General features: G+C 39.7%; 1 protein-coding gene across 1 annotated transcript; it reads left to right on the forward strand.

The window, feature by feature from the left end:
- Positions 1 to 257: 257 nt before the first annotated feature.
- On the forward strand, positions 258 to 25353 carry LOC103255014 (solute carrier family 15 member 2; the record flags this gene model as incomplete). Its single annotated transcript, XM_008052988.1, has 18 exons — positions 258 to 357; positions 2365 to 2455; positions 2733 to 2810; positions 8691 to 8773; positions 9162 to 9248; positions 9422 to 9511; positions 9603 to 9647; positions 11341 to 11373; positions 12007 to 12095; positions 13231 to 13312; positions 13916 to 14050; positions 15078 to 15242; positions 15396 to 15442; positions 17143 to 17253; positions 17865 to 17961; positions 22435 to 22581; positions 24113 to 24217; positions 24557 to 25353. Coding segments are annotated over 18 exons (1762 nt in total), but the record flags the coding sequence as incomplete, so codon positions are not given.
- Between the last annotated feature and the right edge of the window lie 229 nt (positions 25354 to 25582).

Consider the following 25582-nt stretch of genomic DNA (forward strand, 5'->3'; position numbering starts at 1 on the left):
CAAAAGATAAATGGAATTTCCAGTAATAAAATCTTCCCATGCGATGCATGCTTTCCAGCAGAGGCTCAAGTCATAAACATGGTAAGTGTCCATGAGTAACTACTGGGATTAAAAGCAAATGGAAATTGCCCACAGTGTAGAATGTGAATGGGATCTTTGCCCTTATGTACATATTTTTCCCTTCTGCGCTCTGTAGTTCATCTCTATAGTTGTATTTAGTTATCAACATGGTTAGCATCCTTGCCCTTCTATTTCAGAGTCCTGTCATTGATCGGTCTGAGTCTAATAGCTTTGGGGACAGGAGGTATCAAACCCTGCGTGGCAGCTTTTGGTGGAGACCAGTTTGAAGAAAAACATGTAAGAGTCCTGTTATTTTTGTATTTCCAAGAATGTAGAGCCAGCATTATAAGGGGTACCTGACAGGTAGCCATCAGCCAAGATGGAAATAATCCACAGGCCAGCTTTCATCTGAGGTGTTATATTCAGTGCTTTTACTGGTCATTAAAAAGAAGAAAAACTGAAACACATTCAAAGGCATGAGACCAGGGTGCTGGATGAATGAAAAGACATGTCTTATAAGGAAAAGTTGAAGGATATGGGAATATTTATTCTAGATAAGATAAGAATCAAAGAGAATATTATAGCTGCTTACAGATATTGGAAGATGTCAGTGAGTAAGCCTGAGATCAATGAGTGAAAGCTACAGGAAGCCTTTTGCTTGAAGGAAGGAAAAACTTCAGAGCAGGAAGTAGTGAATTTACTCTAACTTGAGGTATTTAAGAAGAAATGTGGTAAGTACTTTGGGAATGGGAGGTGATGAGCAATGTAGAGATGATTTAAGCATCTGTAGTTTTGAAATGCTGTGAAAGGGGACCAGTTGGAGTGAAAAGAATGAATTTCTATACATGAACGTGCCTGGCTCGTCATTTCTTCTCTTCCTATTGTCAATGGGGAAAAAATAAAGCAATAATAATAAGATAAAAAGGGGCCTATATGAGGAAACTGTGACAAATAGGCAAAGGAATAGTCTATTCTTAGATCAGTCAACATTTCTGGTTTCCTCTCTTTTGCTCAGTTTTGTTTTTTGTCTTTCTTCATGTATCGATTCCCTTTTCTATAGTTGTTAATCATTTTCTGGTTTCTCTCTCTCTCTCTCTCTCTCTCTCTCTCTGTCTGTCTCTCCCCACCCCCTTCTCTCTCTCTCTCTCTGTCTTCCTCACCCCCATCTCTCTGTCTTCTCTGTCTTTCTTCTTCCCCTCTGTCTCTCTTTCTCCCCTACTCTCCTCTACCCTCTCTCTGACATAGTGCCTGCTATTTCTTTCTGACTCTGTTCTCTCTCTGTCCTTTCTGTCATCCTGTGTTTTTCTTACCTTTAAGACCATTCGAACTATTTTATTCTTTCTGTCTGTACGATGGTCCATAGATCAAAACTGATTGCTGACTTTGGAGAAATGACTAACTTTGACAAGTGGGATTCTATGCACAATGAACTATACAAATTAGATGAATGGAATAAGGAATAAGGTTTAAATGAAAACCAAAAGAGGAAAGAAGAAACACTATAAATAGAAAATAGGGAAGGACTGATTGTTCTAATGTGTCAGGAAAAGATCCAGAGTGTCAGAATGAAGTACACACAACACATAATGAACTGATGCATCTGTCACTTTATTTGAAAGTTGTTTCATTTGGTAAATGCTTCCCAAAGATACTTCAATTAATAGAACAAACCTACCTCCAAGTTTCCACCAGCCACTTCTAAGCCCACTAATTTTCTTTTATACTCTCTGGCAAATTTCCTTTAGGCACTAGGTGAACTATCCTGCTTGATCAACATTTTACTCCATTGTCCTATATTTTGGCCCTATTCCTTCTACACACTCCTACCAAAAAATCCATTATCTAACTAAATCAGTTATTCACTTAGTTAATACTTGTACAGTCGCTAGACATTTTTGAACCCCTAATAGATTTCAGGAGCTATAGGGATTGCAAAAATGAGTACGATAAAATTTCTTCCCTAAAGGAAGTCACAACCTACTGAAAGAAATATACATTTAATGCAAAGACATTAATATTAAAATAGATATGTACAGGGCACAGTAGTGGCACTGAGAGCAGGATAATCAATTCTGCCTAGGTAAAGGGGGTAAAATAATTTGAAAGCTGCTTGTACTTGTGCTTGAAAGATTAGTAAATGTTCATCTGGAGTCAGTCAGCCATGTTTTAAAATATCTAATATGATGCCAGATACCCTAGAGGCAGTATCTGAATCTCTTTGTACCTCCAGGTCTGAATCTGAACATGGGGTAGGAATGGAGCTAAGAGGCACATTGCACTGATGATTTATTCTGTTTGTTTCAGGCAGAAGAGCGAACCAGATACTTCTCAGTATTCTATCTCTCCATCAATGCAGGGAGCTTGATTTCTACATTTATCACACCCATGCTGAGAGGTTAGGATTGTTTCTGAGGGACCCTGTATAATGTTTTACTATGGCCAGTCAAAAAAGTTGTCCAATAATTCCTACTGTCCATATTCTCCTTTATAAAATCTTGAAAATCTGTGAGAATTTCTGTTAGTCTGAATTTGTCTGACCCAAAAGAAGGATTATGGATTCAGTGATGGAAGGAAAGAGGATGGCTATGTCTATGACTTTAAGAATTTGAGATTGTAGAATAAAACATCAAAGATTGAGGGTTACATTTCCTCCCCTCCCCCATTTACTTTAGGAGATGTGCAGTGTTTTGGAGAAGACTGCTATGCGCTGGCTTTTGGAGTTCCAGGATTGCTCATGATGACAGCACTTGGTAAGTGCAAAAGAGCAAAGGAAACAATCACTGAGGCCTGCCACACGTAAAGCATTTCGTGGGCACTTAACACAAACTATTTCATTCAATCCTCACACTAACTCTATTGAGTATTCTAGGGGTTTCCCTTTGACTTTGGAGACAGATTCTGAATGAAGCCAGCAACTTGAAGGGGGGAAAAGAGTTCCCAAGGGCTGACAACTACTAAGATGTTCCTGGGGACTCTCAAAAAAGATCAAACTCTGGGCCAATCAAGGGGCCTGGGTATCTATAATTTTTTGAGTATCTCAAATGATACTAATGTAGTCAAGATTGAGACCCACTGTTCTACAGTAGTAAGGAAGCAAAGAAGATAATCCTCTCAAACTAGTTTATTTCATCTAATACTTATTTGGTAATTGGAAGACATATTTATTTTTAAAATTTATTTTTGAGTTGGAGTCTCACTCTGTCACTTAGGCTGTAACAGTGGCATGCTCACGGCCACCACAGCCTCTACCTGCTGGGCCCAGGCAATCCTTTCACCTCAGCTTTTCAAGTAGCTGGAACTACAGGTGTGCACTATCACACCCAGCTAATTTTTTTAATGTATTGTAGAGAAGAGATCTCACCAAGTTGCCCAGGTTGGTCGAACCCCTGGACTCAGGCAGCCCTATCACCTTGGCCTCCCAAAGTGCTGGGATTACAGACTTGAGCCACAGTTGGTGGAAGACATTTTTAATTCTTTAGGCCTTTTAAAGCAAGCTTCTAGGTTTAACTATTTCTGCCTCCCTCTGCAATGATCCCAAAGAGTTTACCCTTGAGCAGAGAGAACAAGAGGAGTTGAATAAGTAGTTGGAAACTAATGTTAACTTAGATCTTCTGGCATTCTCTTTACCACTGAAAACCTAGTCCTAGAAGAGAAGAGGAATGTGGTATTTCTTAGTTTAGACAGCCTAAGGGAAAATTTGGGCATGATTGTTTCTAATCATTGACCTGAAAACCTGTTCTCACTCTGAGTCTCAGGGTGACGCCCCCCTGGAAGATATCCAGTCCAAACACATAAAGAACTCAATAGAGGAGAAAAGCGCCCAGAGACTCAATGTTCAGTCTGATTATTTTCTACTGGGGAAGGGTGGTTGAGGAGGCTGATACTAATACTCAGAGTTCTCAAATGCCAAGGACATTTATTCCAGGTGAGCTGTCATAATATATTCCCTGCTTCTTTCTGTATTCAAAGTCAAATATTGTCCACATATTTTTCTGGTTTTCCACTTATTAGTACTATGTCTTCTTCTCTGGATCCTAGCATGATGATATTTATATATTAGAGTAATTATGAAGATCAAAAGAGATCCTATAAGTGAAATGTTTTATAAATTATGAGATGTTTAACAAGTGCTAGCTGTCATTGTTAGTCTGTAGTTTCACTTTTCTGGCTGCTAATAAATAACTCAATTCTCTAACATTTTACTATAATTTAATTTATTCATTTATTTTTTATTCACTCATCATTTATTCAAACATTTAATGGACCTATTAAGTGCCAGATTACGTGCTAGGTATTGGGTATCACACTGGTAAATTAGACAGCTACAGAGTTCATGCTCTCAAAGAACTTATATAGTTCAGCAGGGAGGGGAAGATAAACAAGTAAACACATTTATAAAATAGTATTACTGATATCACAACTGGGAAAGTACAGTGGAGTGCACATAGAAGGGATGTTTGATTTTGAAGGTCGTAAAATATTTGTCTAAAGAAATGACATCATAAAAAAAACAGGCACAGTGGTTCATACCTGTAATCCCAGCATTTTAGGCATCTGAGGTGAGAGGATTGCTTAAGTCTAGGCGTTCAAAACCAGCCTGGGTAACATAGCAAGACCTCATCTCTGTCAAAAAATAAATACATAAGTAAATAATAAATTAATAAAAGAAAATGACAGCCAAAGTGAGGCCTAAGAGCTGAACAGCAATTAATCAAAGAAGAGATTGTAAGTGATACAGAAAGAAGATATGGTATCCGTAAGATAAGGTGGTAAGAAATAAAATGACGTGTTTAAAGGCCTTAAAGGAATCCAGATCACCTAGATAATAAGTGAAAATAAAGAGGAAAAACTAGATAATGAAGAGTCTTTAAAACCATTAAGGGATTAGAACTTTATTGTGAGGGACAGTGGGGAGCTCCAAAAAGATTTTGATAGAGGAATGATTGTTAGGTTTTTATTTTTTAATGATGTTTCTATAGTGTGGAGAAAGAATTGACAGTGAGGCAAGGATAATATTTATCTTGAAGACTGAATTTTTTGACACTCCCTTAAACTTGTGCTCCAGATGAGTGCCTCATTCAGCTCTCCCTAGTCCCAGCCCTGATAAAATTAACAAACCTTGGTATGATTAGATATGTGAAGTGGGGGAGAAGAAAAGTCAAGGTTTAATGTAGAGTTCTGACTTGAGCAATTGAGTAGATAGTAGAGTCATTAAGTGAGATTGCGAGAAATAGCAGGTTTGGGGCAATGTTGATGAATTTAGTTTTGAACATGTTGCATTTTAGATGTTCTTGGAATATCTCATTGGAGTTACCAAACAGTTATTTGGAATATAAATGTAGAGCTCAGAAGAAGTATTTAGGTTGCAGATATAGATCTGGAGTCTTTAGGATAAAGGTAGCAGCAAGCCATGAAGATAGATAACTAAGAGTTAACAAGAGTAAGGTAAAAAAAATAGAGCTCAGGACCAAACCCCAAGGAGCACCAGAATTTAAAAGACAGTCTCACAAGAAGGAATGGACAAAGTGGTAATAATACTTTTCTTAGCTATCAAGAGGATTTCAAGAAGGGTCTTGTTCAAAGAGACAAATGTTACTGAATGGGAACTTGAGATGCAGGGGAAAAGATGTCTTTAAATACAGCAATAAGAGGTAATTGATATGATGATATCAATTATGGAAGAATGGTAGAGGTTGAAGACTAACTGGAGTGGATTGGGATGTAAATAAGAGGTAAGAAAGTGGAATTTTAAGAAAGTGGAATATTATAACTAGAAGTTGGCATAGATTTGAGAGAACGTCGAACATGCTTGAATAATATTAGGAACTATCTAGTAGAGAAAAAATTTGAAGATGCAAGATAAAGACAGTACAATCAATGTGAAAACACACATGAAAGCATTAGCTTTGGACAGGAAGAGGAGCATCACCTTCACCTACCCGGAAGAAGAAGAGGATGAGTGTGGATACAGAAATTAATAGATTTGGTGGCAGGAAGTTGAGGGAACTTCCATTGAAGGCTTCCATTTTATTTGTGAAACAAGAAGGATCATCATCTGCTAGAAGGAGTAGAGAGTAGAGAAATTTAAGATTTCTATCCATCTTCTTTGGTTAAGTGGTCTTGACATTTAAGTGTGATCTTGGTTAATTCCACAAGTTTTATTTTTATCACTCCACTGTTACTATTGCAACCAGCATTCCTGAAATGTCTCTCCTCTTTCTAGGATCATTCTGAGTTTCAGGAGCAGTTTATTTCCTACCCCAAATCTTCCTTTTGTCTAGGTACTTCTTTATCTGCCCACTTGACCCACAAGATTAGCATTCTTCCCCTGAACTATTTCTATAAATGATGAGAAGGATTTTGTAGGTAAAGAGTGCTATTTGGAGAAGCTTTGGGAAAATTGAGAGGATGAATCAAGAACAAGTGCTAGAGTAATTCTGATTAAGAATGGATATATTAGAAAATTAAGGAAAAGTAAGGTGTGTGAGGATATTGGAAATGTAGCTGTCACTGAGAAAGGCTTATTTATTTATTTAGAGTCAGAGTCTCACTCTGATGCCCAGGCTAGAGTGCAGTGGCACGCTTGCAGCCACAGCAGCCTCAACCTGTTGGGCTCGGGCAATCCTTCCGCTTCAGCCTTCCAAGTAGCCGGAACTACAGGCATGTGCTACCATGCCCATTTAATTAATTAATTTATTTATTTATTTATTGTAGAGATGAGGTCACTCCAAGTTGCCCAAGCTGGTCTCAACCCATGGGCTCAGGCAATCCTCTCACCTTGGCCTCCCAAAGTGCTGATATTATAGGCATGAACCACCTTGCCCAGCCTAAGAAAAGTATCTTTAGCAGAAGATCTACTAGAGGGGCATCTTGCTATCGCTGGGAAGTCTTTCAAAGAGGAAAATACATCTGGGAGAGGACCAAGATGGAGTCTTTCCATTGGTTTTTAGCTTAATAAAATTGAGAAACATACTCTTTTATAATTATAAAAGTCATACCAGTTCTTTGTCAGTTTGGCAGAGAAAAGAAAAATAATAAAATAAAATTCACTTAAAATTAGATGTGGAAGCTGGGCGTGGTGGCTCACAGTTGCATTCCCAGCACCTTGGGAGGCAGAGGTGAGAGGATTGCCTGAGCCCATGGGTTTGAGACCAACCTGGTGAGACCTTGTTGCAACCATAAATAAAAAAAATTAGCCAGCCGTGGTGGAGGCTGTGGTGGCCGTGAGCAGGCTACTGCACTCCAGCCTAGGCAACAGAGTGAGACTCTGACTCAAAAAAAAAAAAAATTAGCTGTGGGAGATGTGGTTAAAGGACAAAGACATGGGTTAACAGAATAAGCTCAAGAAAAGAAATAGTATAGAACAGATATTTTTGTAGGAATGATGAACAGTGGTTAGAGCATAGGGTACCTGAAGAAGAGTAATGAAACATAAAATGGGAAATGGTAGGTTGAAGTAAGCTCCTCTAAGTATAGGGAACTTGTCTTTTTCACCTGTATTCCCAATGGTGTCTAGTACGGTGCATGATGCAAGAGTTAATGAATGAGATGCTTTATAGTAATTAAAAGTATCGTTTTTGTTTGTTTGTTTGTTTGTTTGTTTTGAGTTGGAGTCTCACTCTGTTGCCCAGGCTGGAGTGCAGTGGCATGCAGCCTCAACCTGCTGGGTTCAGGCGATCCTTCCTCCTCAGCCTTCCAAGTAGCTGGAACTATAGGCAGATGCCACCATGCCTGGCTAATCTTTTTATTTATTGTAGAAATGAGGTCTCACCAAGTTGCCCAGGCTGGTCTCGAATCTGTGGGCTCAGGCAATCCTCTCACCTAGGCCTCCCAAAGTGCTGGGATTATAGGTGTGAGACACTGCACCCGGCAAAAGCATAGATTTTTTAGTCAGATAGACCTCGGGTCAAAAAATGCAGCTTCTGGCAATTTCTAGTTATGCAACCTTGTACAAGTTGTTTAATTTCTTTAATCTTCAATATCTTCATGTATAAAATTACAACAGTAGTACTTATTTTCAGGTTACATCAGTTAATGTATGTAAAATGTTTAACAACTTACATATAATAAATTTTGGTAAATGATAGGAATAATGGTAACATCAGGATAATAATAAATTTGAGAAGGACTTTTAAGCCAGGAGTTTGGGTTTATTTAGTAGACCCTGGAAAGAAACATTTGGCATCAGGTTAGTAAAGAAAGAGACTAGGGAATGAGGAACTAATTGTGGTCATTTTGATAATCCAAGATAGAAGCTGTGAAGTCCTGGACAAAAGTAGTAGCAATAGTAATGTAAAAGAGGGGGCAGATAGATTATATGCATCAATGAATCAATGAAAGTTGGTAGCATTTCACATATGAAGATGGAGAAAGAAAAATGAGAAGTTAAAGATGACTTCCATTTCTGTGATTACATGAAGATCTCATAAGATATCTCTCTTAACAATTGACCATTTTATTTTTTCTTGGCTCCTGTAATTTTTATAACTCCCAAACCAGGAAATATAAGTCAGTTCTCTCTTTATGAGATTTACCAGTCAATCCCACAGTTCAGCAGTCTACCCTTAGCACTGATAATGCCAAATGTACTAAATGAGAAATTAAGAACCTTGCTTGTGTGTCTACTGCAGTTGTATTTGCAATGGGAAGCAAAATGTACAAAAAACCACCTCCTGAAGGAAACATATTGGCTCAAGTTTTCAGATGTATCGGGGTAAGTCTACGTGTTCTTTTTTCAATGAGAAGAAAGAGATGCAATGCTGAGAATATGGGCCTTCAAATATGGGTATACATTTTACTCAATGACTTCTGTTCTATTTCCATGTCTTTTGACAAGCTAAGATTAATTGGTTTTCTCTTTGCTACCACTAAACCATTAAGTTAAAAAAATCATCTGAAGTATAATTATATATGGTACCAGCAGGAAGTAAGGATAGAGCAAATTATACCTGAAATATTTTGATATAATACAGTGCCTGATGAGGCCATAGGGTTGGAGTAAGTCACTAAAAGTATACATGTTTGAAGGAAGGAAATATAAGTTGGAAAGGCAGGGGATAGTGTTTATTTGTCTCTCTCCTGATGTCTATGCTCTGCCCTAGTTTGCTATTTCCAATCGTTTCAAGAATCGTTCTGGAGACATTCCAAAGCGACAGCACTGGCTAGACTGGGCAGCTGAGAAATACCCGGTAAGTTAGAACTGCGGAAACATCTTATGGGTCAGAGAGTCTTATCTAATGTTCAAACTGTTTCTCTCCTAGTGCATTTGACCTCTTACTGTTTTGGGGATACTTCTACTTTACACAAGAAAGCCACATATAGAACTTCTGACAATTCTGCTTGTTCTTCCTTCTTTTTGCAGAAGCAACTCATTATGGATGTGAAGTCACTGACCAGGGTTCTGTTCCTTTATATCCCATTGCCCATGTTCTGGGCTCTTTTGGATCAGCAGGTGAGAATATTTCTTTTGGAGCTATACCCTCTTACAGATACTTCCCTCTCACAGGAAAGGGATTTCTTATAATTGTATCTACTTGCCTTAGGGATCACGATGGACTTTGCAAGCCACCAGGATGAATGGGAATTTGGTGAGTAGAAGATATTTTTCAGAGACGTCTATTATTTTCTTCATCATCCATACTGAGGGAAAGTTAATTCCTTTGTGTTTTTGCCTAAAAATGGACTTAAGATCATTAGAAAGGTGCCTTTAGCCTGAAGGCACTGTGTAAGCAAAGATAAAGAAAGCTAGTCTAGAAATAAAAACTAGAATTTTGTCTCTAGAAATCAGGAACATAAAGATGGGAAAGATTTAAATGTATATGAGGGAATATTGAGAAGATAGCAGCTGGGCTCAGTGGCTCAGTCTGTAATCCCGTGCCTTTGGGAGGCTAAGGTGAGTGGATTGCCTGAGCCCGTGGGTTCGAGACCCGCCTGGGCGGTGAGACCTCATCTCTACAATAAATAAAAAAATCAACCGGGCGTGGTAAGCGCATGCCTGTAATTCCAGCTACTGGGAAGGCTGAGGCAGAAGGATCGCCGGAGCCCAGTAGGTCGAGGCTGTGGTGGCCGGGAGCAGCCACTGCACTCCAGTCTGGGCGACAGAGTGAGACTCCCACTCAAAAAAAAAAAAAAAAAGATAGCAAATGAAGTGATATATATCTGGGATAGTGATTTTCTTCTACCTCAGCCCATCCCCAGGGCACATGGAATAGGTTTGATTGGTGCTACTACACAATTGATCCATCTCTCAGGCAGAGATCACAGCAGGGGACCTGTGGAACATGGAATATTTTGTACATGGATATGGAAAAAATGAGAAGATTGTAAATACCATTTTCTCTTTTTCTAATTTCCATTCTTTGGCCCACTCAAATAAGGTTCCATCTTTGCTCTCAATTGTTTACTTCCTAGATTATATTATTTTCTAAGTTCTGAAGAAGTCAGGATGGAATGATAATAGCCATCTATTTGGAGTCTGCCAGATATAACTTTATCTTTTCCCTTCAGCTGGTTGTCCAGGATTTACCATGGTGGTCTTTGTCGACCCTCTAGAGAATAACTTTGGAAGCACTATGTGTCGGGGGAGTCTTCACTCTAACCATGATGTCTCGTCCTTCACATTATCACCACCTACAACTGCAGTTGCTGAGATGAATAAAAACACACTGACTCTATTCTCTTTCAAGTTAAAGAAAGCATAGTTCATAGAAAAGAATATTCTCAGCCAGATGCAGTGGCTCATACCTATAATTATAGCACTTTGGAAGGCCGAAGTGAGAGGATTGCCTGAGCCCATGGGTTCAAGACCAGCCTGGGCCACTTGGCAAGACCTCATGTCTACAATAAATAAATAAAGAAATAAGCCAGACATGGTGGCACACACTTGTAGTTCCAGCTACTTGGAAGACTGAGGAGGAAATATCACCTGAGCCCAGCAGGTCGAGGCTGTGTGCCACTGCACTCTAGCCTGGGCAACAGAGTGAGACTCAAACTCAAGAAGGAAGGAAGGAAGGAAGGAAGGAAGGAAGGAAGGAAGGAAGGAAGGAAGGAAGGAAGGAAGGAAGGAAATAATATTCTCCCTTGGGCCCATCTGCCTTCAGCAAACATAGCCAGAGTCATCCTAAGTCTGTTCCCATCCCCAAGTGCCCTTACAGACAAGAACCAAAGACCTGATGAATTTTCTCTTATATGCTTCTCACTGGCTACTGAACAAAATTGTTGATCTAGGTTTTGCTTGTCTTCAGTCACTGTATAAATATAATTTGTTTTATAATGTTTCAGGGATTTTTTGTGCTTCAGCCAGACCAGATGCAGGTAGGATTCTTCTTTATAGCCACTGGGGACTTACTTCTTTCCTCTTCTCTGCCTCTACATGTACCAGTAGGATTAATAACCATAATTTGATGCTTTTTTTTTTGTATACTGAGGAAGGCCAACCTTAGAGAGATGAAAACATTCTCTTTAAGCACGAAATTCCTCCTTTGAGCCATAGGTAAAGTATACACATGGGATTTTTTCCATGTCAAGATAGTATGATGAAAATATTTATCAAAAAAATTAAGGCTCTCTTTTTACTGGTGTCTCCCAGTTCTTTTTTTAACCCCTTGTTCAACAATTCTTCCTCCTCTCCTTCCTTTCTCCTGGTTATGACATTTTCTCCTTGGGCTATGGAATGGAGAAGATAGATGAAAATGGGAGGGAAGAACTCATAATATGGCAGAAAAACAGGCTTAGAATGAAACTGTTCCCTTGGGATGTTTGGAAGCTAAGATGCTATGCAAGGAAAGTAGAGTCTTGGGTGTAAAAGGAAGGAGAAATGTGGACTCATTCTGTACTTATGATGACAAAAGTATGTGTGGATATGAGAGAGAGAGTGTACACAAGCAAATAAGAGCACTCATAATAGGAAAACTCTTGTAGCTAGTTCTTTTTACTATGGTATTACAGGTACTAAATCCCCTTCTGGTTCTTCTCTTCATCCCATTGTTTGACCTTGTCATTTATCGTCTGGTCTCCAAGTGTGGAATTAACTTCTCGTAAGTATTCACTATGCCTTTATTACTCCAGACTGACTCAGTCTTTGCCCAGTCTGTTAAAGATTCAGTGTCAGTGTTTTCTACTTAATGACGATTTGTTTTGGTTTATCATTTATCTGCTTCTATTTTTTCATGTTAAACTACGTGCCTTTTAACACTGAAAAATGGGAATTAGATCTAATTAATGAGAGTTGAAGCCATCACTATGGACTTAACTGTAATGTTGAAGGAGGAGATCTAGGCCAAAAATATGTGAGATTAGACTACTAAACCAACATGCTGCTTTGTTCTTGAATGTTGTCTCTTCAAAGAAGCCCGAAACCTTTGATGACTACTAAACCCCGTAAATTTCCTATTCCTATGAAACAAATGGGGGACCTGGTGAGACTGGGGATATAATTGTTCCTGATTACTGCCTTTCCCTCATTGTAAGTAGAAGTGTTATCTTTGTAAAGTTTGACAGAAGAGAGTTTCAAGCCTCCTTTCAATTCTAATGTAACAGCAATTTTGTTTTGATGACCGCTTTGCCATATTCAAATGGCCTTTTGTCATCTAGTCATTCACTGAGCAAGTATTAGGGAGCTCAGAACCAAGTGCACATATGAATCAAGCACAGCTCCTTTCCTCAAGCAGTTTATTATTTAGTAAGGGAGTTAGAGCATATATGAGTTATATATGTAATATAACTATTATACAGGGAAATATGTTAAGTGCCCTAGGAAGGGAAGATTGAAGTGCCAGGGGAGTGTAGAGAAGGAAGAGCATCCTTCCTGCTGCCAGTGTCAACAGACTTTGGAAGAGATTAAGGAGGCAAAGCATGATCAGCATCTAGAATATGGTCAGTGTTCAGTAAATCTGGTTGTAGTGCTATTATTTTTGGTATTATGACAAAATTGATAGAAAAACCATCACAAGCAAAGGTAGAGGTAGGAAAATGTGGTATCACAGAGAAGAACAGTTCAGTGTGACTCAAGTAAAAGGAGAAGAACAGATGTGTGTGGGGGAGTTCAAGGAACTACTCCAAAAGTAACCGGGACCAAATCAGGAAAGGTCTTTAAGAGTAGGCTAAGGAGTCTGGATTTTATCCTTTAGAGTCCAAAGTTTAGATATAATTGTCTCTCCCTTTCCTCTGCAGATCGCTTAGGAAAATGGCTGTTGGTATGATCCTAGCATGCCTTGCATTTGCAGTTGCAGCAGTTGTGGAGATAAAAATAAATGTGAGTTCAATACCTCTTAAGCTCCATGAGGGCAGGGCCATAACTGTCTGTCTTGTTCACTCTTCTGACTTGTTCGATCTTGAGTCCCTGGGACCTAGCACAGTACCTGTTTTACAGGAGTGCATAGTAAGTCTTTGTAAATATTTGTGATAAATGAGTAGATACATGGATAGAGCAGCAATGCAAAAGGAGGCCCAGCCCCCACCTGAATGATTCACAGTATGTTTTCAGGGAATTTCCAAATGCTAATATCTGACATATCTAGCCATCTCTTTAGGGAACACAGGCTTATGACACTTTCCTAGATATTCAAATACCTTTTGGCAGATAGAATAGCCACTATTGGGGAATGAAGGATGAGGCCACAGCTGAGTCAAAAAGCATGAAATTTGTTATCTGACACTGGTGCTTGCTACATTTAACTGGTATTTCCCCATCCAAATTGCCTTCAGTGTTTCCTGAGTGAAATACTCATCAGAGAAAGAAAACCATGTCCTTTTGGCTTGGTAGGTTTGGCTGTCAGGAACAGGACTGAGATATGTGTTCTCATTATATCTGAAGGATTATTTGTCGGTGATTCTGATATGTGTTCTCTGTCCTAAGGCATTGGCCCCGCCCCAGCCGGGTACTCAAGAAATTTTCCTGCAAGTCTTTAATCTGGCAAATGATGAGGTGAAGGTGACAGTGCTGGGAAATGAAAACAATACCCTGTTGGTGGAGTCCATCAAATCCTTCCAAGTGAGGAACGGACCTGAATACATTGGAAACTGTGTGCTGTATTGACCTTGATTTTCTGTGGTTGTATCATAAGCATCTTCCTGTGTCCTTAGATAGTCTCTGAGAACATGATTTTAATGGGCATACATTGGCTTATAGATACATCATAGTTTACTTAGACATTTCCATATAGGTATTCAAATTTTTTGTCACTATTCCTAATCCTATAATGAACATTCTTAGCCTGTAAATCTTTACACATGCCTTTGATTATTCTCTACAGTAAATCCCTAGAAATAAAATTGCTAGGTTAAAGAGAGGAATTACTGGTCCAGGTGCAGTAGCTCATACGGGTAATTCCAGCACTGGTTTTTTGTTGTTGGTGGTGTTGTTTTGTTTGTTTGTTTTGAGTTGGAGTCTCACTCTGTTGCCCAGGCTGGAGTGCAATGGCTTGCTCACCGCCACCACAACCTCGACCTGCTGAGCTCAGGCACTCCTTCTGCCTCAGCCTTCCAAGTAGCTGGAAATACTGGCACGTGTCACCACACCTGGCTATGTTTTTTATTTATTGTAGAGACGAGGTCTTGCCAAGTTGCCCAAGCTGGTCTTGAACCCCTGGACTCAAGCAATCCTCTCATCTCGACCTCCCAAAGTGCTGGGATCACAGGTTTGAGGCACTGCACCTGGCCAGTCCCAGCACTTTGGAAGGCCTAGGCAGAAGGATTGCTTGAGTCCAGGAGCTGAAGACCAGCCTGGGCAACAAACATAGATTAAAAAAAAAATTAACTGGGTGTGGTGGTGTGCGCTTGTAGTCCCAGCTACTTGGGAAGCTAGACAAGAGAATTGTCTGAACCCAGAAAGTCGAGGCTGTGATGAACCATGATCCTGCCACTGCACTCAAGTCTGGGCAAGAATGAGGCCCCCAGCTCGAAAAAAAGGAATTACTAGGTTGAAAGTATCTGATGGGGTCACCTACCCTGAGATGCCACAAGATGGTGATATCCAAGATGAAGAAGAAGGTGAGTGTGACAGGTTCTTCATTCTACAGAAAACACTACACTATTCCGAACTGCACCTGAAAACGAAAAGCCAGGATTTCTACTTCCATCTGAAATATCATAATCTGTCCGTCTACACGAAGCATTCTGTGGAGGAAAAGAACTGGTACAGTCTGATCATTCATGAGGATGGGAAAAGTATCTCCAGCATGATGGTAAGTGAAGGAACTGCCTAGGTTCTAAGTTGTCGTCTCAAAGAAGATGACTGGCTCATCAATGTCTTACTAAGGATCTGCCTGATGATCAAATTTTCTGACTACAGTTCCATTTTGTCCGCTGTTACTGATTTTTATTTTCCTTTATTGTAGGTAAAGGACGTCGAAAGCAAAACAACCAATGGGATGACAGCCATGAGGTTTGGATGTCAAGGAGATTCCAGGCCACTCTGTTGTCTTGAATCTTGAACCTCTTCTGTTCTTTGGGGCTTCACACTACTTGTTCTGAATAGGAATTCTCTCTTCTAGAACTTCAACAACACTAGAGTCAGAAGGCATTTTCCAGGAAGTGAGAGGCAGACAGGAAAGAGAATCCTTTCTCATGTAGGAGTCAAAGATGGCCCTGCATCTGTGTATACCCCCTGGACTCTGCTGGATAAATTCTTTCTGCTGAATTTTACCCATTTATCTTGCTCTCAGGAAAATAACTGACTATGTTCCTCTCTGTAATCACCAGAGAAAAATGAGTGAGGAAATAAACCTATCTTTATTATTGGTAGTTGAATATCTTTTTAGGGTACAGTTTGTATTACAAACCTATAGAGGTATCATACATATTAGGAGTCAAAAGACTTAGTTTTAAATCCAGATAAGGCTGAAGAGCTTGGGGGACAGTTACAGGGATGAAGCACCAGAGAAGTTACCTGCTCTCTGTGGCAGGAGTTAGGCATGAAATAGAGATACCATGCCGTGGCCTCTAAGATCAGGTGATTACTGTTGAGAGCCACATTTTAAAGAAATTTTCATGTAAAGTCTGAATTTCACCGAAGAGCAGAATAGTCATAATTCCTTGCTTTTGAATGTTCTTCAGAAAAAGTAAACAGCTCAAAATAAGACAACAGTGAGACCAGAGATCCAGAGAGCTCAGGCCTCTAGAGGGGTATTTTTTTCTAGGTCAGTGCTGGATAATCCAAAATTCAGAAATCAACTTTCAGGACTCTGGAGGGATCTGCCTTTCTTATCCCTTGGACCATAGACCAAGTCAAAAGCTTTTAAAAATGAAATGTATGAAGAATCCATCCTGAGGAGACAATCTAGAGGCCTATATTTGGAACACTAGAAAGATGGTTCTGGGCGGTTTCTCTAGCCCATACCAGCTCTGGCATGTCTCTCTTCTTTCTCTAATAAACGTTGTTTTAAAACTTAAAAAAAAAAGAAAAGAAAAGAAAGATGGTTCTGGAAGGGCCCAAAGTTTCTGAAGACTTCAAAACAATTATAACAATCAGCTGGGAGTCTGAGTTTTATATAAGCCAAATCAGACTTCATTTATAAGAAGATATCAGTCTTATATAAAACTGTTATATCTTTATATATACAGAGTTATCTTACTTAGTAAAGTTTCCATTGATGGATTCCATCATTATAAAGGAAAGAAATTGGAATGACCCAAGCTGAATTAGTAAGGAAACTCAGACTCATGGGTGATCATGATAGTGTCCAACTAGCTAGAGATCTGGTGAGGAGGTGACAGGTAAAAGTTAATACTTCAGGAAGAGGAAAGGGACAGCTAAGACTATTAATTGCTTATTACGTGTTGAGTTCATTCATTTGTCCAGCTAATTTTTTTCAATTTATTGTAGAGACAAGGTCTCACCAAGTTGCCCAGGCTGGTGTTGACCTCTGGGCTTAGGCAATCCTCTCATCTCAGCCTCCCAAAGTGCTGGGACTACAGGCATGAGCCACCATACCCGGCCCATCATGAACCTTTTATGTGCCAGCCACTATTCTAGGCACAGGGTACCTAGTAATAACCAAAACAGAAAAGACTCCTGCCCTCTTTTATCAGGTGTTCCTGTTCGGGTGTGTTTGTCTGATATGTAAATAATGTCTCTGTCCTCAGGTTTGTTAATACTTTGCATAAAGATGTCAACATCTCCCTGGGTACAGATATCTCCCTCAATGTTGGCGAAGACTATGGTGTGTCTGCTTACAGAACTGTGCAAAGAGGAGAGTAAGAGCATTTCCTCTGTGGACATTTCACTTTAATCAACAATTGCTTTTTGAATGCTATCTTTATATATAGGTGGGGAACTTAGGTACATCTGGGCTAATTTTGAGTTATAGGCAAATTCCTCCTCATTTTCAACTTTTGCCTCCTTCCCTTACTGTTTTTCTGCACAGATAATATTAAGATCATGATTGCTATAAAGACCATACTGTATAGTTAACAGAGCCCATCTCCGTGAGTTTTACAAAGTATATTATAGGTTTCTACCCTTACCAAAGGAGGAATTTTGGTACCTTCCAAGTTTATCCTGTCAGTTTCATTGTTTTATGCCATTCCACTAAATCATAAGATTTGTATGGTGAAAGTTTACCTGGGCCTGAAATCCACAAAAGGTGACTTGCACCTTCTTTATGTTGATGTTTTAAAAAATAATCTATATGACAGACAATAAAGAGCGCAAATCAGGGACAGAAATCTGGCATGAAAATAACCCACTCCTAGAAAGAAAACTGGTGACTTCACAGCTTTCTTTTTTCATCATCACTTCCTCCTGGATATGGAAATGCTTTTCTAAGCCATGATGTCTATTCTAACCCAAATTCATCCTGTTTCAGATATCCTGCTGTGCGTTGTAGAACAGAAGATGGGGACTTTTCTCTGAATTTGGGTCTACTAGACTTTGGAGCAGTATATCTGTTTGTTATTATCAATGTAAGTAGCTTTGTTATTATTAATGTGACAGTCACCTCCCCACCCCGTGTGTGTGTGTGTGTGTGTGTGTGTGTGTGTGTGTGTGTGTATCTTCCCATTTCTTCTCAAACCACTAGTCCTGGGCAACAACTAGTCTTCTTTCCATCTGTAAATTTTCCTATTCTGGACATTTCATATAAATGGAATCATACAATACATGGCCTTTTGTGTCTGGCTTCTTTCACTTAATGGCCACTTGTATATTTTCTTTGGATAAGTATCTATTCAGATTCTTTGTCCAATTTCTAATTGGGCTATAGGTTTTTTTAAAATTGAGTTGTAAACATTCTTTATATGTTTTAGAGAGGTCTGTTATCAGGTATATAATTTGAAAATTCTCACATAATAAGTTGTCTTTTAACTTTTCTGATGATATCTGTTGAAGCACAAAAGTTTTTAATTATGAAGAACTCACCTATTTTTTTCTTTGGTTGATTGTGCTTTTGGTATCATATCCATTGCCTAATCCAAGATCGCAAGAATTTATGGTTGTGTTTTCTTCTATAAGTTTCATAGTTAATTCATTTTGATTTAACTTTTGTATATGATATAAACGAGGGGGTCCAACCTCATTCTTTTTATGTGTATTTCCAGTTGGCCCAGCACAATTTCTTGAAAAGACTATTATTCTGTCATTGAATGGTATTGGCAACTCTTGTAAAAAATCAATTGGCCAAAAATGTGAAGGCTTATTTCTGGACACTGAATTCCATTCCATTTATCTATATGTCTATCCTTGTGCTGGTACCATACTGTCTTTTTTTTTTTTTTTAATCTGAGTCAGAGTCTCATTCTGTCACCTGGATGAAGTACAGAGGCATGCTCATGGCTACCACAGCCTCCACCTGCTGGGCTCAGGCGATCCTTCCACCTAACTCAGCCTCCTAAGTAGCTGGGCCTACAGGTGCACACCACCACGCCTGGCTAACTTTTTTACTTATTATAGAGATGAGATCTCGCCGAATAGCCCAGGCTGGTCTCAAACTTCTGGACACAGGCAGTCTTCTCATCTCCACCTCCCAAAGTTTTGGGATTACAGGCGTGAGCCAGCACTCCCAGTTCATACTGTCTTGATTACTGTTGCTTTGTAGTAAATTTTGAATTCAGAAAGCACAAATCTTTGATCTTGTTCTTCTTTTTTAAAATTGGCTTGTCCATTCTGAGTCCCATCAATTTTCATCTGAATTTTAGGTTTGGGTTAGAATTGGGAGCCAGCTGAGATTTTTATAGAGGTTGCATTGAATCTGAAGATCATTTTGGGGAGTAGTATTGTCATCTCAACAATATCGAGTGTTCTATCAGTGAACACGGGTTGTATTTCTATTTATTTGAGTCTTTAATTTTTGTCTTGTTTTGTTTTGTTTTTGTTCTTGAGTTGGAGTCTCACTCTGTCACCCAGGCTGGAGTGCAGTAGCATACTCATGGCCACCCCAGCATTGACCTGCTGGGCTCCAGCGATCCTTTTACCTCAGCCTTCCAAGTAGCCATAACTATAGGTGCATGCTACCATGCCCGGCTAATTTTTGATTTTTTGTTATAGAGACGAGGTCTTGCCAAGTTGCCCGGGCTGGTCTCAAACCCGTGGACTCAGGCAATCCACTGGCCTCAGCCTCCCAGAGTGCTGGGGTTATAGGCTGAGCCACCGAGCCCGGTTGGGTCTTTAATTTTTTAAATGATATTTTACAGTTTTCAGAGTATAAATTTTACATTTATTTTGCTGTTTATTCCTAAGTACTTTATTCTTTTTAGAGATTTTGTTTGTTTGTTTTGAGCCAGGGTCTCAGTTTGTCACCCAGCCTGGAATGCAGTGGCACGATCAAAACTCACCACAACTTCAGCTCCCAGGCTCAAGTGATCCTCCCACCTCAGTCGCCTGAGTAGCTGGGACAACAGGCATGTGCTACCATGCCTGGCTAATTTGTTTTATTTTTTTGTAGAGACAAGGTCTTGCCATGTTGCCTTGGCTGGTCTTGAACTCCTGGGCTCAAGCACTTCTCCTACCTCAGACTCACAAAGTGATGGGATCAAGGTTTGAGCCACTATGCCCAGCCTAAAGCTCTTATTAATGGAATCTTATTTTTTTATTACATATTATAGAAATACAATTGATTTTTTATATTGATCTTGTATTTCATGACCTTACTGAACTCATGCATGAGTTCTAACATATTTTTTAATGGATTTCTTAGACTTTTTACATACAAGATCATGTAGAGATAGCAAGTAGAGATAGCTTTACTTCTTCCTTCTCAACACGGATGCCTTTATTTCTTTTCTTTACCTAATTGCTCTGGCTTGAACCTGTAGTATAATGCTGAATAGAAGTGGCGAAAGCAGACATCCTTTTAGGGAGAGAGTATTTAGTCCTTTATCATAAGTAGGTTAACTGTGGGCTTTTCTAGGTACTCTTTATCAGACTGAGGAATCTCCCTTCTATTCCTAGTTTGTTGAGTATTATTTTGTTTGTTTGTTTGTTTTATCATGAACAGGGGTTGAGTTTTATCAAATGCTTTTTCTGCATTTATTGAGATAACATGGTTTTGTCTTTTATTCTACTGATATGATATATTACATTTAGCTTCACATATTAAGCCAACTTAACTCTATTAATTTCCTAGGATTGCTATAACAAAGTACCACAAGCTAAGTGGCTTACACAACAATTTATTGTCTCACAATTATGGAGAAGAAGGGGAACAAAAAAACCCAAACAATTATGGAGAAGTCTGAGTTCATGGTGTTAGTAGTGTTGATTCCTGAGGGCTGTGAGGAATAATCTGTTCCATGACTCTCTCATACCTTCTGGTAGCTTGCTAGAAATATTTTAAATTCCTTGGTGTATAAAAGAACCACCCTAATGTCTGCTTTAATTGTTACATGATGTTTTTCCTATGTGTCTCTCTGTGTATCCAAATTTCCCCCTTTCTCTATAAGGATACTTGTCATACTGGATTAGGGTCACTCTAAGTTATCTTTTTCTTTTTTTTCTTTTTGAGTCAAAGTCTCACTGTGACCCAGGCTAGAGTGTAATGGCATGCTCACGGCTATCACAGCCTCCACTTGCTGGATTCAGGCAATCCTTCCGCCTCAGCCTTCCAAATAACTGGAACTAGAGGTGCGAGTCACCACCCCTAATTTTTTTATTTATTGTAGAGATGAGGTCTTGCGAAGTTGCCCAGGTTGGTCTCAAACTCCTTGGCTCAGGCAATCCTCTTATCTCTGCCCCCCCAAGTGTTGGGATTGCAGGTGTGAGCCACCGGGCCTGGCTACATTATCTTATTATTTCAACTTGACTAATTACATATACAACAACACTATTTTCAGATAAAGTCTCATTCTAAAGTACTGGGTGTTAAGACTTTAACATATGAATTTGGGATACAATTCAATCCATGACACTTTCATTTCTGGTATTATTCCATTTTTGTTTTGTTTGTTCTGTCTTGTATGCTACTCAAGATACAGGCCATATATATTGTCTCTGAATGTCAGGATCTAATAAGCATTTATAGTGAGGTCATATATTGAGAGTCTGGGGGCCCAGCTTCTTCCATAGTACCGTCTTTCTTGGTTGTACAGTGTTGATAAAAACCATAAAAGAATTACTTGCCAATGTTTAAGATTCAAGAGATTTCACCTGAGTTGGATTACTAATATTTCTTGGAAAATTGAAAGCCAGAAGACTTCATAACAGGTATTATTGTGTTAACTGGCCAGTGTTATAGTAGCTATGCCCTTTAGATGGGACCTGTGCTATTCATTTTCCCCATCATTTTCATTGTTTGTTTTATTTGCTTAATTACCTGCCTATGGGCATTTAAGTATCTAACCTTGATTTAGCCACGATCTGATCACGGTCTTCTCTTACGCTGAGTAAATACAAACAGATGCCTGGGTATTGTTTATACTATCAATTAAAGCAAAATAGGACTCTTACTTTACTATTTTGAACCTAATGGCCTTTTGACTCAGAAAATCAAGAGCATTTAGATGTCAAAGACTTTTGGTGTCAAGGACATTTTGCCTTGATATTTTAACTCCGCTATTTTTATCCCATATTATTTTTAAATGTTATTCCATTTATAATAAAATATATTAGTAGACATGTATAATTAGATGCCATTTTATGTTTAAAATGTCCAGGATTAAAATGCACATAGGCCGAAATGGTGAAAATCCAAACTGTAATATCAAAAAGTCCTGCCATTAAAGGTCTCTGTCAATAATGATATCTGATGGAAGCCAGGAGAGTGAGTGCAGTCTGACCAAAAGAAATTTCCAAAACTCTGGAATTGTGTAGAAAGGCTCAATTTCTTGAAGGCAGCAGAAGAATGAAAATACAAAGAGGAGATGGAGATAAGATCATAGGATGCTATAGTTAGAAATATTTACTTGAGGCTAGTAACAAGTCCATTTTCACTTTCTCACACTAAGAACACCGATCATGGTCTTCAGGCCTGGAAGATGGAAGATATTTCAGCAAACAAAATATCCATTGCATGGCAGCTACCACAGTATGCCCTGGTTACAGCTGGGGAGGTCATGTTCTCTGTCACAGGACTTGAGTTTTCTTATTCTCAGGTAAGTTTTTGCAGATAGAAAGTATAAATGGAGACGTTGCTTGAAGGATGATGAATGTCAATTCCAGTACTTGCTTAAATAGGCATGTGATCCCAAACAAGACCTTTACCTCTTTTGGCCTTGGGTTCCTTATATATGGTCCTGAACGTATGTAACCTGAACATCTTGACTCCCCAGATTATGACAGTGTAGCATAGGAGTCTATGCTTTGGGGCTCTAGAAAATAAGACTTAAAAATCAACATTGGCTGGGTTATGGTGGCTCACACCTGTAATCCCAGCACTTTGGGAGGCCCAGGAGGGAGGATTGCTTGAGGCCAGGAGTTGGAGACCAGCCTGGGCAACAAAGTAAGGCTCCTTCTCTACAAAAAAATAGAAAGATTAGCCAGGCATGATGGTGTGCACCTGTAATCCCAGCTGAGAGGCTGAGGTGGAAAGATCACTTTAGCCCATGAGTTGGAGACTGTGGTGAGCCATGATCATGCCACTGCATTCCAGCATGGGCAACGGAGTGAGACCCTGACTCAGAAAATTAAAAATTACAATTAGGGTTGGAGCCGGGCTCGGTGGCTCAGCCTGTAATCCCGTGCCTTTGGGAGGCTGAGGTGAGAGGATTGCCTGAGCCCGCGGGTTCGAGACCTGCCTGAGCAGTGAGGCCTCATCTCTATGATAAATTAAAAAAACAGCTGGGCGTGGTAGCGCATGCCTGTAATTCCGGCTGCTTGGAAGGCTGAGGCAGAAGGATCGCCGGAGCCCAGCAGGTCGAGGCTGCGGTGGCCGAGAGCTGCCACTGCACTCCAGTCTGGGTGACAGAGTGAGACTCCAACTCAAAAAAAAAAAAAAAAAAAATTAAGGTTGGGTAATCAGACTACCCATGTTCAAATTTTGGCTACATGACCTATTGTGTGGCCTTGAGCAAGTGAGTTATCATCTCTGTAATGCTATTTTTCTTTATGCCTAAAATAAGATTGCTAGTAGAACTTAACCCTTAGAGTTGTAATGAAGATTATACGCTAGCTGGGCTTGGTGGCTCAGCCTGTAATCCGCGCCTTGGGAGGCTGAGGTGAGTGAATTGCCTAAGCCCGCGGGTTTGAGACCTGCCTGGGCAACTTGGCGAGACCTCATCTCTACAATAAATAAAAAAAATTAGCCGGGTGTGGTAGCATGCACCTATAGTTCCAGCTACTTGGAAGGCTGAGGCGGAAGGATCCCTGGAGCCCAGCAGGTCGAGGCTGCGGTGGCTGGGAGCGGCCACTGCACTCCAGTCTGGGCGACAGAGTGAGATTCCAACTCAAAAAAAAAAAAAAGATTATATGCTATAATGAATCAAAATATTCAGTGAAGAACTCCATTTTATTCTTATTGTTCACATTATTGCTACCCTCTGAATCAATGTGACAGCTCAACTTAGTGAGGGAAGTTCAAATCTGGGAAGAAGTTTGGGAGAAATATGGAAGAAGTTTCCTGGATAAATGCACGGGGCATGAGGGTGGTAAGGAGTTTGTTTACTTTCCGACTTGTGTCCTTCGTAGGCTCCCTCTAGCATGAAATCTGTACTCCAGGCAGCTTGGTTGTTGACAGTTGCAGTTGGGAATATCATCGTGCTTGTTGTGGCGCAGTTCAGTAGCCTGGTACAGGTATGGTGCTGAGGGAAGCGGGAGTTCACATCTGCCCAAAGTTTTCCCTCCATCTTTCTTTTCTTCCTTTCCCCCCATCTGTCTGCCTTCCATTTCCCTACTCAGTGCTGTGACATGAGATGGGTTAGATACACACTCTGCCAAGAAAATAGACATATATAAGTGGCAGTAATGACTACCATAACCTATGTGAGGAGAGGCCCGTGAGCCCAGTCTTCTTCCAGCAAATGTCCGCCTAAACTGGTGATCCCAGGCAATCTGCTCCCCAGTCCTCATCCTGCGAAGATCCCTTTAGTTTCAGATTTCTACATATTCTTTTATATTTGTTTCTCTCTGCAGTGGGCTGAGTTCGTTTTGTTTTCCTGCCTCCTGCTGGTGGTCTGCCTGATCTTCTCCATCATGGGCTACTACTATGTGCCTGTAAAGCCAGATGATTTGAAGGGTCCAGCATACAAGCAGACTCCTCACATCCAAGGGAACACAATCAACCTGGAGACCAGGAAGACGAGGCTCTGATGATTCCCTGGACTCTTATCCCCAATCCCTGACTTCGGTATAAGCCGTCACCTTCATGCATTTTTTTTTCTTCTACTGGGTTAGGCAAAAGAGAGATAGATAGCATTATTTCTACGCTTTCTTCACCTTTCTTTCCTGATAGAGGCCGTTTTAGAAATGGGTTTTCCAGTACATCATTAAACAAAGCCCCCGAGATTCCATGTCTTCCTGTCTATCAGTAAACTCAATAAATCTTGTGCAGTGTTGCTGAAGTTGGCCTGGAGTTTCCAAATGGCCATGAAAACACAAATGTATCATTGAGATCAATCTCTGTGGGTATGTAAAGTTATGTGGTAGTTCCTATACAGGTACTTACCATTTAGAACTGATCATTCTACTTCCTGAGGTGCTGATTTATTAGCAAAGTTACAGAATAACAAAGAAATAGTATTTTAAGGTTGTTGTTGTTGTTGTTTTTTAATATAAGCTATTCACAAGGACCTGAAGGATGGGTATGTATGGTATGATCTGATTCAACCAGGGACTGACTTGTCAGCTATCCAGATGCGAAAAGACCTTAGTAAATTTTTCAATATAGATGGTAGGAGAGTGAATGCCATTTTATTAACATGCAGGAGAAGATATATCTTTCTGAATATTACAGTATTTTATCTACTCATTCAAATATCCCTTTTTCAGTACTGGTAGGTCCTGGAAACCAGACTAGAGAATAAATATTTAGTAAACATGGTTCTGGAGAACAAGAACAGGTATCAGTTGTAGAAATTCTGATGAACCATTTACTCTTTCATGGTGCACATTCTTCCTCTTAGGAATTACGATGTTTCAACCCTGCATTATGCCGTCTGT

This window comes from Carlito syrichta, unplaced genomic scaffold (assembly GCF_000164805.1).
Source record: "Carlito syrichta isolate Samal-C Ts95f unplaced genomic scaffold, Tarsius_syrichta-2.0.1 Scaffold287760, whole genome shotgun sequence".
Taxonomy (NCBI): Eukaryota; Metazoa; Chordata; class Mammalia; order Primates; family Tarsiidae; genus Carlito; species Carlito syrichta.